This window comes from Clarias gariepinus, chromosome 5, assembly GCF_024256425.1.
Source record: "Clarias gariepinus isolate MV-2021 ecotype Netherlands chromosome 5, CGAR_prim_01v2, whole genome shotgun sequence".
Classification (NCBI taxonomy): Eukaryota; Metazoa; Chordata; class Actinopteri; order Siluriformes; family Clariidae; genus Clarias; species Clarias gariepinus.
The window spans coordinates 20,227,852-20,248,810 of NC_071104.1; the positions used below are offsets into that span (position 1 = coordinate 20,227,852).

Sequence of the window (20,959 nt, forward strand, 5' to 3'; positions counted from 1 at the left end):
CCTCGGGCTGGCGCAGAGGGTGATAAACTGTTACAGATTTAATGGCCTGCCAGGAATTGAGAAGCTCAACAGCATGGGAACCAGAGGTTTTGTGAGCACGGCGGAGAGACTTCGATTTGCCATCTGTCCAGTAGATGAAGTCTTCAAACAAGGTCAGCCCCATCACACCCTGGATGTGACTGTGAGAAACTATGGCAGAAATATCAGTCAAAAACCTATTTTCCTGAGCAATTCACATCAGTATTGCAAATAAAACAGTCAGCACTCTTTCTTTCTCTCTCAGCCATTTTGCAATAGTACAACTAAACATTACACTCGTTTTGGTTATTCAGCAGGTGCGCCTCTACAGAGCAGCCCATCTTTTACAAACTTTTCTATTTTCTATTAATTTAATGTGTCGAGAATAAAACATGACATAGCATGTTTTTTTATGCATGCATTTTCTAATAGGAAAAATAATAATTGGAGACGCAATTTCCACAACTTAGTTAATTGTTTTCGAAAAACATTATATTGCTTTTTAACCATTTATAGTTGCATGTAATGTTGTCGAACGTCTGCAAGACAAGTTACTCACAGTGTTACAGTTCTAAAAAGTTTTTCAAACTTAATAAGACAAAAAAAAAGTTACTTTGTCTTTCCAAATAGAAATGCAAAATAACGTTTCTAAAGGCTTTCCAAGCCAGAAAAGTGTGCACAATTTGGAAACACCATTTAGCCTAATATGCATGTCTTCGGACTGTAGGAGAAAACCGAATGAACCTGAAAGAAACCCACCAAGCACGGAGAGAACATGCAAACTGTTGGTGTGAGGTGACAAGGCTAACCACTAAGCCACCGTGCTGGCAGTATAATTTTTGCATTAGTATGAACCTTCAATTAGAATTACAGCCCTTACTACTGCCAGTGCTGCTGTTATAGAAAATTACTGACACCTCCAGACCAATCAGATTTGAGAATTTAAATTCACCATGGTCTCTTATAAAAAGTAGATTGTCCACTTGTGTATATAAAGTTTAAAACATCACATAAGTAATGGGTGCTCCTATACCTTTGTGCCTTTGAGAGCCATCCATGTTAGCAAAGAGAATGTGACTGTCATCAGACCAGTAGATCCTCTTAGTTGTGTAGTCAATAGTGAGGGCAGAGGGGCTGTAGATTTCTTTGTCAATGATCACAATTTGGCCCTGACCATCCATGCCAGCACGGCCCACATGGGGGTGCTCACAGCAGTCGATCCAAAACACATACCTAAAGAAAAGCAATAACCAGAAACTCATTCCAGGCATTCTACATTACTGAATATCTCAGTTTCAATGAAATTGTTTTGGCTACGTACCCTAATTGGGCGTCAAGTGCCAAGTCTGTGGGGTTCTGTAGTCCAGAGCTCAGTAACACTGTAGGATATAGGCCATTAGATTTGGACACTTCTAAGGTCTTCCTTTCTATATCGCACCAGTACAAATTCTTCCCAATCCAGTCAACAGCCAGAGCACTCGGTACAGCTGTTCTGTGAACAACCTGTCAGACGGAAACATTAATATTCATGACCGTTTTGCATACTTTAGAGCAAAGATTAGATTTGTAACATGACAAACACTGGTTATAACCAAAAGAAGATCTGACATCTGCTAAAATATGTTTTTGAAAATAAGAGGAAAAAACAAACTGCTAATGTAGAGCTTACAGTATACAGTATTTTATCAAACAGCAGGTAAGAAAGTTAATGTAATAAGCAATGAACAAAGTGTCATAGCTCAGAAACTCTGCTAATTTAAACAAACAAATGATTAAATGAGCATGTGCATTTCTCTGCGTGCAAACTTCAAATTTCCTTCGAGGGCTAAGCAAATATGACAGTTTGCAAATAAAGCTGGGTTTATGGTTAAAAACCTTAAAACTGCAACCGGTGCTGTCATAAAAACAATACCTGGGGTAGTCTTTCAAGGAGAAGGGCAAATATTTTTAAATAAAAAGACTAACTTATGTAACTGGTTACATTGTATGGAGCTCATAAATATTGTATGATTTGATTTTCGAAACAAAATGTTTTATTAAGTAGTGCATTTATTCATGCAGATTGTACAGGTTAGCAAATTATAACACATTTTTATTTAATATCTGGCAAGAACTTTGCATAGTACAACAGCAACAACAGACTCCTTTGCACAACCTGTTGCACAATCAACTTTGGGCAATTGATGAGGGCATGTTAAAAGTAAACCCCTCCAGGCATAACATTTCAAACTTGCTCTAAATTCACATGTACAAACATTTGTATATGCTAGGCTATACTAATTGACAAGACTACACCAAAAGCAGTGATTTCATCTGAGCTGAGTTTTAAAGATTTTTCTGAAACCAAAGCATTAAAGTGACTTAAAAAAAAGAGTGAACACATTAATATTCCGAGTAGAAAAGCAAAGCCTCTGCTATTCTGAAGAGATCATGCCACATTGATTAGAACTGTTGACTTCAACGGAAATGGAAAGTTAACATAATTAAAATGTCAACATTTGAATATATCAGCATGGAAAGAAACTGAAAATTGTTTAAGAATTTCCTACACCCATAGAATCTGTGTTAAAATATTAATCTGTGTTTCTTTATTAGTCTCTACTTCTCTATCTAGCCAAAATGATAACGCATACAGTATATATATATATATATATATATATATATATATATATATATATATATATATATATATATATATATAATTATTGTATATATATATATATATATATATATATACTTCTTAAATAATGTCTAAATCTGAAAAGACAAGCAATTGAATTTCAACAAATACACATTCAGATAGAAACACTAGTTCCTATACCATCCTCCTTCATTACTTAACATCTTTTCTGGTTTCCTTATTAGATTGCACCAAAGGCATCACCTACAGCAATGCAAATTGCCAGAGTAGTACAAAGGCAAAGTTCCTACAGCCACAACCATTAATACAAAAAAACAAGGATCAAAACATAACAGGTAATGAAGTGATAGTCTGCTGCGGGCTAGTGCGCCTCTATGCTTCAAGCAATTGTGTGAAATATATTTAAAAAAATACAAAAGCACTTAAAAAAATTCTGGCTCATTGTAGAGCAACCTACTCAGCAAAATATATTCCTTACTTATTTTTCCAGGTAATAAAAGGGCAAACCTTATTACTGTATATAAGAAGAAATGATTCCACCTATAAAACATTTTTTGCCAGAGTAAATTTAAACAAAAGCTTTCCACCTGTCTTTCTCTAACAGTAATTAATGATAGTATTATTCCTTATGTCTATATGGTTTTATTCAACATATGCCCAGAATTAAAAAAAATTGACAAAAAACTAAAATATTCTTTTTACAATGCCTGCCATTTTATATTGACCTTTTTTTTTGACACTTATTGTGTGCAATAATTCATGGCCAGTTTGTAAAAAAAAGAATAATAATAAAAAAAAAAAAATATATATATATATATATATATATATATATATATATATATAAATATATATAAATTTGTGTCCCTTTTTTCACTTCACTGTACTAAAAACATATGTAGCAGCCTGGTATCATAAAATGTTAAATAATAAGCACTTCATTTAGTCCTTCAAAAAGATGTAGCCCACTCATCTACTATGCTATCCCAACTAAGAAACTTGCTAGGTTAAAGAAGCAAATATTACTGATACCAGAATCTTTCAGTTTTCGCATACCATGTCCTCTTTTGCGCAAGGGAATAAACTATTCAGCAGATAAATTATATTTGTGTCTGCTGTGACCCCTGTTGAATAGAGCATCCCTCTACCCTTTTTTTCAGCACAGTAACTCTAAAGTCTTTCATGCTAAACATACTAAGCATGATTTCCCCCCACCCACCATTTTCTGTAATCTGATAATCGCTTTTCCAAACCCTAATGGACTAGAGATGCCTTTAGTGTTGAGAGAGAGGGAGAGATAAATCAGAAAGGGGAAAGGGGCTCTGGGTGTAATGAAGCCAAATGAGGCTTTTGGCCTCACACTGAAGCTAACGAGATGGTGGGAAGCATGGCTCAGCAGGAGCTTGATACGCGCTTCCATCTGTGACCCAGCCATGTGGTAAATTTACTACACCTCACAAGCATAGTGTAAGAATTCATGTCAAGAGCTGCAGTGAGCTCTATAATTACTGACACTCTTCATGAAATAATGGTAAGCAAAAATAAACATTTGAAATATAATAGTATACAAATAGTATACAAATAAAAGTATACAAATTTTAAGAAATGTAACGCCTTCCTGCAACAAAATTAATATAATTTTTTTTTTTTTTTTTTAGATAAATATCTGGCTACTTTTTTAACCTTAATACTGTACATTTAAAAGATAGATTCATGTGCTACAGAAGCACTAAAATCAAAACAATCAAAATAAAAAAAAGATGGTATCATGGATAATTTAAACATAACTAATGTAAAAAGAGTACAATCTAAGACAAATAAGGACATGATAATTACTAAAAAAAAATGAGAAATAAAAAAGATTTCAGTAAAAAATAATTACTGATAGATAGTGCCTGATAAATTTTTAATGAAAATTTTTTTCAAGACCACCAGTGCATTATTTTTCCTGCTGATTAATATTTTACATTCGCAATGTAAAATGTGTTGATTTTATTGTTGGGTTAGGGTTTAGGAGAGTCACGTCAAGTCTTAATCTTATGGGACATTTTTAAAAATAAAATTCAGTAAAGCGTTGCACTCTCTCGGCTTTCTTTCAAATAGCTTTTTGGCAGTAACTGTAGCTTATTGAGGTGGTCACCTGAAATGACTTTCGAACAATTGTGAACTGAGAAGTTTCCATATACTGTATGGTGAACACTTAATGGCTGCTAATAATTTTCCAAAGCTGTAAAAATGGTAAACAGTGACTGCTTTGAAGAATCTATAGTATGCAACAGATTTATTTTCTTCTTCTTATTATTATTATTAGTATTAGTATTATTATTATTAATATTATTGATATTATTATTATTATTATGGATATTATTATTATTATTATTATTATTATTATTATTATTATTATTTATTTTGTTATATACACTTTACTTGACCACATTAACTGCCAAATACTTAAAAGCATTTGATTGGATAATTACTGGAGCAATTAATACTGTATGTTTCAGCTAGCAACAATTGTTTAAACTTATGCAGAGTAGCTTTTAACCATTTTGGCAAATATTCATTGACATTAGAACTTCAAAATATTTCCATATTCTGCATTGTGGTATCTACTGTATATGATATAATTATGTGTGTTTCATACATTGTAAGACCTGAAACCAGGCTCAGAAAAATGTCTGTCTATCTAGCCAGACTGTCACAGCATCACTAAAAACTGGCTGGACATAATTTAATGGAATTTTAACAGTCTTAGGTATTTGCCTGAAGTTAAATTGGCTCCACAAATGAAATCAAAATGTTAAGTAGAATTGAAGGTGATCAGTTACTGTAATGCCAGATTGTAAACCAACAGTGACAGTTTTAATAGCATGCTGTGTATACGTCAAACTGTGTGTGCGCCTTACATCAACAGCTGGACAGAATTTATTCAATCTTTTGCAGTACTTAGGTTTCTATGGTTAACCTGCACTACAAGTAAAATCAAAATGTTAAGTAAAAGCGATGTTATAAATAGTTATGTGCAGGATTTAATAATCTACTTTAACATAAGATACTAATACGCTACTTGTTTAATATAAACTAACACCTGAAGTGGCATAAATTTATGTAATCGCAATGGAGGCATTTTACGACAAAACTTAATCTTTATCCAATCTACTTTCTCGATTTCTCATCTGTGATTCACCCTCTGATTACCGAACAGACAGTGGATTTTAACCTTGAGAATCCTTCTATCCGTCCCTCACCATCCTTATGACTGTGTCGGTAGGCTATGCTCATGTACCAAATTCCTGGCAAATGTTTTTTTTTTTTTATTATAGCTTTGTGCATAACAGGTATTAGTGTACATATTGTACATCTGTTATCAAAATTACAGTTGTGTAACTGTGTGCCATGTTTTTCTTTTATACAATAATTTTTGCTTGCTTTCTTCAGGGGTAGCAGTATTTCTGTAGTTGACTGTATCATTTAGTTAAAAGCATGACAGGCAAATGGGTTTAGAGATAATGGAACTGCTAAATACTGATGATAATTTCTAAAAAGAGAGAGTATTTATGTTGACACTAGCTCAGTAACACAGCAAAGTATAGCTCTATTTCTAAAATAACAACAGAAATACATGACAACAGGCTAATATGACAAAAGAATTGATAAATGGATTAATGTTGTATTAATAATCTTTAAGAAGCATATTAACCATACCTTAAGATCACTACCATTTAGCCGGATTCTGTTGATCCTTCGACCACTGGGTCTACTTGAGTCAACCCAGTAGATAAACTCTTTTCTGTAGTCAAAATCCAAGCTGATTATATTGTTGAGACCCTTTTGAAGAGAATAGAGGAAGTGAAATGTTATTTTCTCAAAGCCATGTCAGAAAAAAACAAAAACTGCTCTTCAGCCAACGAATGATCAAAATGAATCAGCACAGCTTCTTTAATGTACAAAAGAAGAAGACGTGCAGCTTGGTTCTGTTATTCAATTATCTGGAGAGCATAATTAGCTATTCCATATGCACTTTTCCTTTTGCCTCACAGAGTGAATTTGGCAAAAATGTAGATGAGAAACACAACATGTATATATCCCTTTGATATCGAATAAGCACATTGACTTTACAGCAACAAGCTGTGCAACTGATTCCTGAGGAATGTGTTGAAGCAGGGTTCACACAGACTTCGAACAGGATACCATGCTATATCCGTTATCTGTCATGTTGGCATCAGTGTGTTGTCAGTCAGAAAATTCAGCTTAATGTGCACTAGCACAGCCCTGATCACCTCAGCACAGGTGCTAAGATGAGGTGATAAGGGTAAAACAGATATGACACCTTCATCAAATAATCACAATTCTCACAATGTTAAGATCACAGAGACTCAAACAAAGATAACTTGACATGCAAGGACTAAATGACCATTCATTCAAATGTAAGAAAGGAAATATTTTAGAAGTGCAAGATATGAACTGTTTTTTTTAACTTATCAGTTTATTCTCTAATGATTTTATTAGCTGGGTCAGACTGCTGGAAGTACAGACAACCTAAAACTATGCAAGGAAATGAGGTCTGCAGAACTGGTAATCTATTTCATATTTTATGTTTCAGCTAAATAATACACTACATGTCTAAAAATTTCTGGACAGCTGAAACAATCATGTGTATGCGAACCGTTTTGAACATTCCTTTTCAGATCCTTCTTTCGCTGTAATGTAAGTATACAAGGTATGCTTTGCATTAGATTTTTAAGGAATAGCTTATGCAATGAGACAGGTAAGAAGTCCTGTGGTATAGTGAGTGTTTTAGTTAATTTAGGTTGAGATCAGGTAACTCAAGTTCTTCTACTAAAGCTACTGCAAGCATTGGCCTAATGCTTTCACGTTTTGCATAAGATCAGTATCATGCTGCAATGAGTTTTGGTCTTACAATTCCAGTGAAAGCAAATGGCAATACTGTAACACATAAAAAGATTGTATACGACAGTGTGCGTCAGAGAGTTGGTCAGGCGTCCACAAAAGTTTGGCTAAAAAATGTTCTTTCAAACATTCAATTTATGATAATCTACGGGCCAATCAATATACTAAGATGCTGCAATATTTGCTGCAGGACTTAATTGATTCATAAGCTTACTTGGTGAGCAGCTAAAAAAAAAACTATAATAATGTGCTGCCTGGTCTCACATTTTGTTTTCCTGAAAAAAGTAATAAATAAATAAAATTTTGTAGCATTTTGGCATCCTTGGCCAACTACACCACTAAGACACTGTGTTCTCCCATGATGTCTCATTTTCAGGATATTATGTAAGTCTGTCCCTAAGATTGAGCCTCTTAACATGTTTAAATTTGAGGCATTAAAAGACACTGCATTTTGTAAGCGGGAGAGTAAACATTTTATTTACAACTTTATTTTGCTCAGTTTCATGAATGTATTAAACATTTCGTGTGTTCCAAATTCTGAAGAGATTCCCTGTAACAGTGCACATCATTTAATCCACCTGGGAAAATTGTTTTACCTTTATCCAGATCATGGTGTAGCACAGCATGTGGTGAGATTCAGAACAAGATTTAGAATAACTTGTGCATTGTAGATCATTACACCAGCATACATTGCTTTGAGTTTAGTATTGCATTAAGTAACTTGATACCAAAATATTTTTTTGCCTTGTTAATGGGAAGGTTTTTATGATTTGCTCTAGACCTACTGTACCACTAGGCAACTGTGCGCACGCACGCTCGCACACACACAAAGAAAAAAAAATCAATAGCCCAGATATTAAATCTGCTTCTCACAGATACCCAAGATACTGACTTTTCTTTTCCTGAGAATTCACCATGACTGCTTTTCAGTGAATGTATGATAGAATAACAGTCAACTATGGGGTCAACAAGGTCACATCCATTCATGTAGACAATTATTAAATCGAAACATTGATTAGAGTGACTGATATCGAGAGACTTCGATAGAGAGGAATAATTTAACGAAAGTCTTACAAATGCTGCCATGAAATTAAACTGGAATGAATTATACACTAAATGCAGATTGTATTATGATTCAAAACCACAATTCGCTTCAAAGACCCATATGCAGTTAATTAAAAACAATAATAATTGTTAAAACACATATTAAGCCATACATAAGAAAGGTAATGACTGCAAATTAATATCATTTGAAAAAAAAAATCTGTTAAAAGATTTTAGAAAGCTATCACAGGAAAAAAAAATCAACAGTACGCTACACGCCATAGAGGGATTACAACTTCTCCAGGCAGGAGACGGACACACAATTTGTTTTCACTCTATTAATGTGAAGCTCCACAGAAAGTGCACTGTTTAATGACTTCAATTAGTCTTTTCAAAAGAGAGGGCCAACAACTGTTAGTGTGCTGTTATCACAATCACATCACCATGGTTCTTAATTGGGACTCTATTAAGCTTTTAACAGTTCAGTTTCATGGATTGCTCTGTTAATCACCACTGAGATTAATAGTAACACATTCCGTGGGACAGATTAGGCCTGGCTGTGGATTTTTTCAACCAGTTGTGAATGTGAAAGTAAATTAAGCAAGGAGGAAACTTAAGAGGTTTACCTGTTTCAGAAGAGTGTAATTAGAGCCATCAACACTTAGTTTTCTGATTTCATGATGATCAGCAAGTATAAGGACGGGCTCTTCAGCTGGGTAAAGAAAGGCCGAAAAATGTGAGAGCGTATTTTAAACAGTATTAGCCTGTTGGCTGCAAGTCATTGTAAGGATTTCACATTTATTACTTGATAAACACACTGCATTTTATTAAATTGTATAAATTTTACCACAGCACTGTTAAATCTTATTTGTTGATTCATTTAATTATTTTTTAACAGCTCGGACAATACTGCCCAATGTAATTCTCATTACAGCTTTATAGTTATGTGCTCTATTGTTTCTATAGCAACAGAGACTGGTATTATGTGGATGCTCCTCGTATTCTACAGCTAATAATAAAAAGATTTAAAAAGTTTTATTTAAACTATAAAAAGCATATAAATCAGTAATATAGTAAAGATTTTGTAACATAGTAATGTCATTGTAATGGTCTGTACATTTTTTGTAATTTCTTTAATATAACCTGTGTTTAATAACAGAGAGGTTTATGTAGGTTTGATTGATTTTTCTAGCTATAAAAAATAGTTTATAGTCGATATAATGCAACATATTGTAACTATAACCTATAAATACACGGACACTATAAAGGTTAAAAGCATAATATGTTATCTTCATTAATAAATTACAATCATTAGCAAACTGCAATGACAAAAGCCACTGACTAATTTCGCATAGGAACATGCCCTGTCACATTTTATTTCCATGCATAGCCCCTTTTTTTTTTTAAATATTTTTTGTTTAATTACAAGCAGAGAGAGAGAGAGAGAGAGAGAGAGAGAGAGAGTGTTTGTGCGTGAGAGATTGAGAGAGAGAGAGAGAGAAAAAATAAAATGTTAAACAAATTCTTGCAACATTGCCACATTACAGTATGTGTGCAATAGATGTAATTACCAGAGAGAGATCTGCAGCTGTTAGGGTTGTGTTTCGAGGCTTCGTAACCATCCACACACAAGCACTTGTAAGAACCATAAGTGTTGATGCAGGTTTGACTACAGGGAAGAGTGGTGGAGCATTCATCAATGTCGACACAGCTTCTCCCATCATTCTTCAGGTGAAATCCTGGCCAGCACTTACACTAAACACAAAGACAAAAAATTAAATGAAGCAGTAGAAATATTTAACACATTTAAGCTGTCCAACTGCAACAGATGAATTTTAAATACAATTCTTTCCACATAAACTGTCGTTATACTACACCCAGTAAAAACTGCCAATAATTGTTTTCTTTTAGAATCTGTAAATAGACTAAAATATAAATGTGTTAGTGGGACACAAGCTAAAGAAATGTAAAGTATTCAGAAATTATAATGCAATGTTTAATTATGAGAAAAGTTATTTGGTGTGTAAAAAGTATGCTTTAAATTAAAAAAATCATTTTTTTCTTTATAAACATCTTTTTAAAGCAACCCATATACTGAATAGAGTACATATATTTTATTGTATTCATGTACCTCAATTTGTATGGAAGTAAAATGATTTAAACAACAGAGCAATAAATTTCTTCAGACTTTTGGCTGAGTCAGTTACTACTTTTCTCCTGACTCTCCTCCACTCTGTGCTTGGCTTATAAAGATGTGCAAAACCTTATATTTATACCTCTCTGCTTGAAGATAAAGGTCATCACCTTTCTGTCCTCTGGCATTTGTTGTGTTTTAATAATCCCTTTATTGATTCTGAGAAAGATATATTGCAAAAAAAAAGCCTGGTCCATGCTGTCAGTTCTGATTGCCAAAGGTGATGTGAAAAAGACATTTGCGACTTTGGTACAAACCCAGCAGCATATCCACCTTCCAGATACTGTCATTCACAGGACTGACTGATCATAGCCATTATTAATGGAACTTAACAGCTCTTTCCAACCTGAACTTACAGTATCTTTGTATGGTCAGCTGGACACATCCTTATTCTAGGACTATTACAGGTATGGAGTATGAAGTACAGGTACTGTATAAAAACAATGTGCAGACTAGTCCTTAAGGCTTTTAATAAATAAGCTTTAATCTGAGTGCATAAGATCTTGAGGGATCTATTTTTAAGCAAAAGGGTACACTAAGTATTTATAAGTACGAAAAGCAGAACGAATTGGTCAGTATGTTTAGCATTAAACATTAATAAGGTTGTGACCAGTGTAAAGAATAGTACTCAGTACTTGACAAGTGGGTAAATATTAGCATATGGTGAGCACAGCAAAGAAATATGTACCAAAAAAAAGTTTAAGTTCTGTTTAAGGCCAACATTTACTTTCATTTCAAATATTAAATTCTCAGAACTTGACAATTACACTAAGTGCTTTCAAGTTAAAAAATATATATACACAAACGAATACCTGTCCCATACAGTAGCTACTGTATACCTATCAAGCCAGTCAGACCATACAGGCCCACAAAAACAGCACAATCGTTAGATTTTCTAGTATAAGTGTAACTTGTGTGTAATTACTTTCGAACTGCAACCATTATTATTATTATTATTTGTAGTCACGACTGCTTCACTAACTTTCAGTAACTTTACACTGGAAAATCAATCACCATTGAGTACTTTAAGTACGACAGAGGTACTCTTATATCGTCCTTTTTACCTGCCTCAGAAGTTTACAATGGCCATAATCAGTGGCATTTATATTCCACCACAAGTGGACATGTACTCTGCTTTATGCGAGCTGCATGAGGTTCTCACACAGCACCAAATACAACACTGGGACGCTGTGCTTATTGTGACAGGAAACTTTAACAGCGCCAACCACAAACGCGCAGTGCCAAACTTCTATCAGCATTACCTGACCCACCAGGGGCGAAAATACACTGGACCATTGTTACACTACTACCAAAGACAGCTACAAAGCACAATCTCGATTCCAATCTTGGGCAACCCGTCCACGCCGCCATCTTCCTCATGGCAAAATATAAACATATAGGTCTGACTGGCGTCAAACTAAATTGCTAGTATTCCAAATAGCATGGAAGGAGATATATATATATATATAAGGCTCTCAGTGATGCTAGATTATTGTATTTCCCCACTCTAATTGAAAATAACAAAGATAATCCTAGATTTTTATTTAATACCGTAACTAGATTAACTAGAAACAAGACCAGGTCAGAAATCTCCACAACAACAACATACAATAGTGAGGACTTCATTAACTTTTTCAATAAAAAAATTACATACATAAATATTAGGCAAAAAATTCAGGCTTTAAAACCAGACAATTTAAGTTATACAGATGATCAACTAACCACACCACATCAGAACCTACAATACTTCACTTCCCTTAAAGAGAATGAACTAATTTTACTTATCTCTTATTTAAAATCGTCAACCTGTGTAGTAGATCCTATACCGACACATTTTCTCAAGCAGATAGTTCCAGCAATAACAACCCCTGTTAAAAATAATTTACTTTTCACTTAGCAGTGGCTATGTTCCCAAATCCTTTAAATTAGCAGTTATTAAACTGCTAATTAAGAAACCTGACCCTGACCCTTGTCAGCTGTCCAATTACAGGCCAATATCAAACCTCCCCTTTATCTCTAAGATTCTGGAAAAGATAGTAGAACCTGCTCATATCTACATAGGAATGGCATAAACAAACTGTATCAATCAGGATTTAGGCCTCATCACACCAGAGACAGCATTTGTTAAAGTAGTAAATGACCTTCTATTGGTCTTTGATCAGGGTTGCATCACTATACTTGTATTGCCCGACCTCAGTGCAGCTTTTGACACTATTGATCATAGTATTCTTTTTCACAGATTAGAAAATGTAGTAGGAATTAAGGGAACTGCCCTCTCGTGGCTCAGATCCTATTTGACTGATCATTATCAGTTTGTAGATTTAAATGGTGACTATTCTGCATGTTCTAAAGTGGAGTTTGGTGTTCCACAGTGTTCAGTTTTAGGCCCATTGCTTTTTTCTCTTTACATGCTTTCTCTGGGCAACATACTGTAATTCGTAAGCTTGGTATTAGTTTTCATTGTTATGCTGATGACACACAGTTATACAGTACATCTCAGCAAAACCAGATGAAAAAAAATAGCTTACTAAAGTTGAGCAATGTGTGCGGGACATAAGAGATTAGATGTTAATTAACTTCCTTTTGCTTAATCCTGATAACAAGAAAGTTCTAGTTATAGAACCACATGTAGCTGGAAGCAAGCTTTCCGATCACACTGTACAGTAACTTTAGATGGCCTTTCTGTTGCATCAAGTGCAACAGTTAAAGACCTCGGTGTGATTATAGATTCCAGCCATTCATTTGAAGCATGTGTAGATAATATTACCAGGATAGCATTCTTTCACCTTAGAAATATTGCCAAGATAAGAAATATATTGTCACTAAATGATGCAGAAAAACTAGTTCATGCTTTTATCACCTCTAGGTTGGACTATTGTAACACCTTACTGTCTGTTTTTTCAACTAGGTGCATAAACAAGCTTTAGTTAGTCCAGAATGCAGCAGCGAGAGTCCTCACTAGAACTAGAAGATACAAGCACATCACCCCTATCTTATCCAAACTGCATTGGCTCTCTGTAAAATTTCGCATCAATTTTGAAATACTACTATTGACCGATTAAATATTATTAAATGGTCTCATGCTGCAGTAGTTGAGTAAACTGCTTGTGTCTTATGATCCGCCATGCCTACTTCAATCAAAAGATGCAGGCTGCTTATCAGTACCAAATACAGTGAAACCTCGGATTACAAGCATAATTCGTTCCGGACGCAGGCTCGTATTCCAAAACACTCGTAAATCAAAGCACATTTTCCCATAAGAAATAATGAAAATTAAAATAATTTGTTCCACAGCCCAAAAAAATAAATAATAAATGATAATAATAAATAATTAACACAAAATAAAGTAAAAATAAAACAAATTAACCTGCACATTACCTTAAAAAAAAGTAAAAATAAATCTTGACAGATAAGTGTTTCCATTTACGCGCAAAGGCGCTGTGTGTGCTTTCTTTTTCTTTGTGTGTTATGTGTGTGCGTGCGCGTAATTTGACGTGCCGGTTGTGTGTGAATGAAGCACCCCCTCTCTGTTTCACACACACACACACACACACACACACACACACACACGGAGGTTGATTATACGAGTAAGAGTAAGAGACGAGCACTAAGACCCAGCAGGAGAGATGAATACCCGCAGCGCAAGAGAGAGAAAAACCGTTGGCTCAGTTGTGATCACGTGACGCTCGGCATCAAATTAAGAAGCGCATGCATGATGCATGATACCCGGTGCTCGTAAACCAAGACAATGCTCGTTTTCCAAGTCAAAATTGAATAAAAATCTTTGCTTGTCTTGCGGAACACTCGTAAACCGAGTTACTCGTAATCCAAGGTTTTACTGTATTATGAAAACTACAGCAGGGGGCAGAGCTTTTTCTTACAAATCCCCAAATTTATGAAAAAGTCTTCCAATTAATGTTCAGGAAGTCTAAGCTAAAAACCTATTTATTTAGCCAAGCATTTTTGTAAATAGATTTCCCCTTGGTAAAGGAGCAGATCTGGGAGACTCATTGACATAGATTATTATGGTGAACTGGTATGTTTAGATTTTGTCTTTCCCACTCTCATTCATCACTCAGGTTTGTTGACAGTAAAGTTATTGGTCGCTTTACATCTCAGGGAGCCCTCATGCCTATGTTTCTGGCTCTTCTTTTAAGTTATGCTGTCATAGTTAGCCCTGCCAGAGTCCCTGCTTGCACTCTGCACTAAATATACATTCAAATATACATCGTTTCACTGTGACCATACCTCTCTCCTTCTCTTCTGCTCTCTTCTCTTCTGCTCTCTTCTCCTCTGTCTCTCTCTCTCCCTCTCTCTCTTTCCTTCTACCTGTCTTTCTGTCGAGCTATACATGTTGCTCCTGAGCTGCCAGTGATCCAGACCCCCTGTGCCCCCTGGAGCTGTCTGACTCGTCCTGTGTCCCGCGTCTGGTTGGAGATCTCGTTGCATGGATGCCTCATGTGGTTTGCCTGGGATCCATGAAGATGGTCTTGTCCTCAGCTGATGCAGAAAGCTGTTCTCTGAGGACTTGTGACTTCAGTCGGTCAATAGTTCAGGACTGGAGTTTCCTACAGTCTACCTGAGCCTCCAATAACAAACTGGAATCCATTTTAACTTACACACATCTCCTGTTTTACTGAACTTTCAGTCTCACACAGTATGATGCAGATCAATCGCTGCTATCCGTTTGACCCAAATTAGGATGGGTTCCCTGTTGAGTCTGGTTCCTCTCAAGGTTTCTTCTTATTACTATCTAAGGTAGTTTTTCCTTGCCACTGTCGCCATTGTCCTCGGCTTGATCATCAGGGACAATCTTATCATTTTGAATCATACATGTTCACATCTCATACAAACTTAAATAATTCTTTTGATTGGGTAAAGCTGCTTTGCAACAATGTCAACTGTTAAAAGCACTATACAAATAAAATTTAATTGAATTGACTGTCTAGAGATTTGTAATGAAGCTGTCTGCTTCTGATTTGTAATGAAGCTGTCTGTCCTTCCCCCCCCCCCCAACCCCCCCCCCCCCCGGAAGGACAGCTCCTGAAGTTTCCATCCTACTGCTTGATTAATAGGGAATACTTTTTGGTCTGTACCCCTCCCAGTCCACCAAGTACTGGTTAGTCATCAATAATACATGGTAAGCAAGGGGTTTGGGTCGATTAATTTGCTAAAACCAAGCTTCTCAAGTGATAAGTGTAAATAATACTCATAGTTCAAGGTATTGCCAGTTTGTATGCAACAGGATCAATCCTCCATAATCTTAAAATGCTTATGAACCAACCAGCTAGGCATTGAACATGACATTCACAGGTACAATAATCAATTTGAATGGATAACTTATATGACTCCTTTAAGTCAGTTAGGGATCCTTAAGCTGTTCAGAAAGCCCCTGCATGTAAGCGGCCATAACAGCCTAGGGTGTTACAGGCCGAATTAACTTGGCGTATGTGAATGGTGGAAATATTGAGAAGTTGGATCTTAAAGATCATTAAGCAATGGTTGGAGAAGACTGGATGGACATGTGCAGGCTCCCTATTCTGGACACACCGCCATCCTTATCCATGCCGGGCCATCATAAGCATCAACGTGGGAACTCCAAGGTCCTCACTGCACCAGGGAAACGTATGACCCCAGGAAAGGAAGTGGTCTGCGAGTTGACCTGTGTTTGGATTTGGCCAATTCTTTGGAAAATCTCCTGTATTTCCATAAACAATGTGGTTAAGGCTTGTTCGTGCTTTCCTACCATACTCGCTTGCCCGACTATAATTTCTGCAAGCTGCCATAAATCCGCGGACTCTTGGGATGATGTGGACAATCACTCAATGTTAAAGTGCCAGGAAAATCCGAGTGCTATGTATGAACCCCAATGTAGGGCTTAGGGGGTAAGACTGCGAGAGCAATTGTGCACACTATTGGGAAGAAGTTTCCCTTTTGAGAAATAGAGCTGACTTGAGCAGATAGATCTTGTCTACCAAAAAAAGAAAAAGAAAAAAAGAATTCATGTTGTAAAAACGAAATCCTTTTCTTTCTTTTCCCAACACATTTCCTTTTCAACATACTGTAAATTCTCTTTCCTGTTGTCTTTACTCTTTGCTTTTCTCATATTCTTTTCTTTTTTTGACTTTTTTTGACTCTTTTTGTTTTTAGCAATTTATTTCTCTTTTCTTTTATTTTGACTACTCTCTCTTCTACTGTATTGGAGCGACAGACAGTAGATCCTCTCTTAGACCTGGTGTGGAACTAATGTCTACACACCAAGTGCTTGGTCGCGCTTCTCCTTTGACTGCCTCTAGGGCAGTGTCGCCTAGCGACTATGTGTGAGGTCAGCGTAGGTGTAGTTGTCTGTGGATTTGCCTGCCAAGAGACCCGTGGTGTTACAGATATATTCATATGTCAATATTTTTCATACTACAATGTGACAAACTGTTTACCACTCTAATTTTCACATATATTATAGCTATGATAGTGATTTAAGTCTGTAAATTAGCCATATTGTTTAAACTCTACTCTATTGCTATTAAGTTGCTTACCAACCTTGTATCCCACCAGTAAGTCCTGGCAGTCCTGGGTACAGCCACTGACACGCCGATTGAGGCACTCATTAATGTTGCAGTTTTTCTCATCTGAGCGGTCCCCACAGTCATCTTTCTGGTCACAAAGACTCGTCTCAGATATACATCGGCCATTGGAGCACATAAAAAAGGAGCCATTACACAGGCTTTCTGAAAGAAGAGCAAGAAAAAGAAAACAGACCTCTCTGAAATCCAACTACTTCGTGAGAAAACACAAATTCAGCAGACTAATGTTTTCTACTTTGACATGAAAAGCAAAAGCAGCAGAAGGCTACATGATATTCCTCACATATTGTAAGTGCCAATATCCTCAAAAGCTTTTTACAGATTGTAGGTGAATTCAGTGAAAAACATGCCATCACTCAGGTCAGCCTTAATCTCTTCAAGCTCTTGCTTTAATGCACAGTGGTCCCACTGCCATTTGTATTTCCTTGGATATTAAGTAAACCTCATGTCTTTCAGCCAACACATTTCATAAGCACTCTGCAGGCTCTTTACCGGCTGCCAGGCATTTGAGATTGTGGGGGAGCTCATCTGAGTGGTCTGGGCAGTCTGGGTAGCCATCACACTCCCACTGCGCACTGAGTAAGCAACGGCCATCAGCGCAGCGGAACTCGTCTGGCCCACATGTGCGGTACGCTGCAGGAGAGATTTCACTGTTAGCCTTCTGACTCTCATTCCCACAACTGTTTGAATACTATACAAATAACTAGAAGTGCTGTGTTCTAATAAAATCCTTGTTGATGTGCCTGCATATCTATATCTCTACATGTTGTCTCTACTGACACTAAGTTCGGTATACTTACTGTATAATGTAAAATAGTTTTGTTTGTTTTTTTCATTTAGAACAGAACTAAATGCTGCAAATTATTTAGAAGATTATGTTCCATTCACATACAATTATTGATTGCCCTGATAAGATGATTCTAAAAAACAAAGAGGGAATTTTCTATACTGTACCTTGCAAACATTGATCATAAATGTATATGAAAGAATTAACAGTAGATGCTTAATATACTAACATGAAAAAATGCTGACAATGATGTATCCTAAAATGACTGGGTTTGGCAGGAAGCACTTTTTACAAGTAGTTCTGAGTCAGGACTGTTTTACCTGAAATGCTACTACACTATTCTAAATAGTTAAAAAATGTTATTATATTTGTCATAATGTATTTTCTGCCACTTTCTTTTTTTGTAGTTTTGCTTCTTCGCTACAATTTTTATCTATTTACTGTACATGAAATTTGTATTATAATATTCAGAGACAATTTTAAACAAGCACAGATTTTTTTTTTATATGCTGGCTGGTCTGTTCAGTAGATGGAAATAAAGTTGACAGTCATTAATTATACCTCGTCAACAGTGTCATGTATTCAGCTTAAATTTTATATATTAGTAAAGCACCAGGACGAAAAACCACCCAAGGTTTTGACTATTACATGCCTACAGGGTGCTATAATTTAGAAATTAGAAATGTTTCATCCTAGCATACAAATAGATTTGATAGTTAAGTTACCAAAAAGGACATGAGAGCATATTTCAGCAATGGTTTTACATATTGATCCATATTGAATCTTGTTACATATGATTAGCAATCAAACATTATTTAATAAATAAGGTTTGAATTTGTTCGTAATTTCAGAGAGCCCAGAAAACAGGTAGGGTAATATATAGGCATCATCTATATATTTATTCTAGCTCTTTGGCAATAGTGCTGATGGTCCCAAAGTCTTCTGGTTTTCCTCTATTGCTGTGAGGTAGAACTGAAAACTGAAACATACTCGGGTCCTTATTCACTGTTTGCACTGACATTATTATTATATATATATATATATATATTTTTTTTTTTTTAAATATTGGAATAGATTGAATATTTATGACAGACATGCAATAAAAACAAAGAAAGGTAACACTCACCACATTCAACTGACTCATCTGATCCATCGCCACAATCGTTGTCATGATCACACACAAAGCGTTTGGGGATGCATGCCTTGTTAAGGCATCTGAAGGCATTCTCATCGCATGTGTTATTAGGTGCTGCAAATAAAATGACTTACAGTTTACTAGTGTATTACTAGATATTTAAAAAAAAAATACTGCTTCAACCCCATTATCCCAATACTGAATGAATAAATAAATAAATAAATAAATAAATAAATACATACCACAGCCAGCAGCTGCCAGCTCATCACTGCCATCAGGACAATCCCTTTCTCCGTCACAGAGCCAGCGTTTGGGCACACAAGCATAAGACCCTGAACAACTGAACAATCCTGGGCCACATGTCACAGAGCCTGTGCATAAATAAATCATATTAATAAACATGATGCTCCTTGCCGTTCAGACTCATATATTAATGTGCTAAATATTTTACATGTAAAATCAATACAAAATGATGTATTATTTCTTTAACTGCATTACCATGTTAATCTTCAGGCAGATAAATACACTACTTTGTCAAAAAGTTTGCATGCGTATGAACTTGACATGATCCGATTCTTAATCCATAGGGCTTAATATGATACACTTTGCAGCTTATAACAGCTTCAACTCTTCTGGGAAGGATTAGCCCTTAGGCCACATGGTTAACGAGTGTGTTTATGAAAATTTTTGACCATTTTTTAAAAAGAGCATTTGTGATGTCAGACACTAATGTTGGACAAGAAGGTCTGGCTTTTAGTCTTCACTCTAATTCATCCCAAAGGTGTTTTACTGGGCTAAGGTCAGGACTCTGTTCTGTGTCTATTCAGACTCTTTTCAGGAGTCATGTTCTTCCACACCAAACTCGCTCATCCATGTGTTTATGGACCTTGATTTGTGCACTGGTGCAAAGTTGGGAGCAAATTGTCCAAAATGTCTTGGTATGCTAAAGCTTGAAGAGTTCCTTTTATTGGTACCAAGGTGGCGTGCTTTACACTTGCATTGCACTTGGTGGTGTAGGGCTTGGATGCAGCTGCTCGGCCATGGAAATGAAGCTCTCTACGCTCTGTTTTTGAGCTGAAGGCCACATGTAGCAAAGTTGTCGACCTACAGTAGCAAAAAGATTTAAACACTGGTCTTTTTGCACAGGTGGCATTCTATCATGATACCACACTGGAATTTACTGAGCTTCTGCAAGCTCATTAACAAATGTTTGTAGAAATGGTCTGCATGACTAGGTGCTTGATTTTAATCATTGAAGTGATTGGAACTCCTGATTTCAATTATTTGAATGGGTGAGTGAATACTTTTATGTAGTGTATCTCTCCATTATTTAATTAGAATCCAATTAAAGTTATGTTTATTAGTAACATTTATTAACATTGCAAGATATTTATTGAAAGGGTTGATTCTCATTTACACTTTACTTTTTAAGGGTTTGTCCCATAGTTGGGATTTGAATTCATTAATTTATTACATGAATATATGTTTTATAATGCATACCACAAAGATCATCACTTTCATCCACACCATCCCCACAGTCGTCCTCTCCATCACACAGCCACTGCTTGGCTATACACTTGTTCTTGGAGCAGGCAAACTGGTTCCACAGGCAGGAAGAATCTATGAACAACAAAAGTTCAGAAATGGTGGA

At 35.8% G+C, this 20,959-nt stretch overlaps 1 protein-coding gene across 1 annotated transcript in view; it reads right to left on the reverse strand.

The window, feature by feature from the left end:
* Positions 1 to 20,959, reverse strand: part of lrp1bb (low density lipoprotein receptor-related protein 1Bb) — a 339,963-nt gene that overhangs the window by 51,549 nt on the left and 267,455 nt on the right. The window contains exons 50-60 of the mRNA XM_053496592.1: positions 20,809 to 20,928; positions 19,551 to 19,679; positions 19,300 to 19,422; positions 17,879 to 18,019; positions 17,343 to 17,530; positions 10,183 to 10,366; positions 9,238 to 9,323; positions 6,362 to 6,484; positions 1,340 to 1,521; positions 1,052 to 1,251; positions 1 to 189 (exon numbers count right to left, since the gene is read on the reverse strand). Of these exons, the coding sequence (XP_053352567.1) occupies positions 1 to 189; positions 1,052 to 1,251; positions 1,340 to 1,521; positions 6,362 to 6,484; positions 9,238 to 9,323; positions 10,183 to 10,366; positions 17,343 to 17,530; positions 17,879 to 18,019; positions 19,300 to 19,422; positions 19,551 to 19,679; positions 20,809 to 20,928 (1,665 nt within the window). The remainder of the gene's footprint in view (positions 190 to 1,051; positions 1,252 to 1,339; positions 1,522 to 6,361; positions 6,485 to 9,237; positions 9,324 to 10,182; positions 10,367 to 17,342; positions 17,531 to 17,878; positions 18,020 to 19,299; positions 19,423 to 19,550; positions 19,680 to 20,808; positions 20,929 to 20,959) is intronic.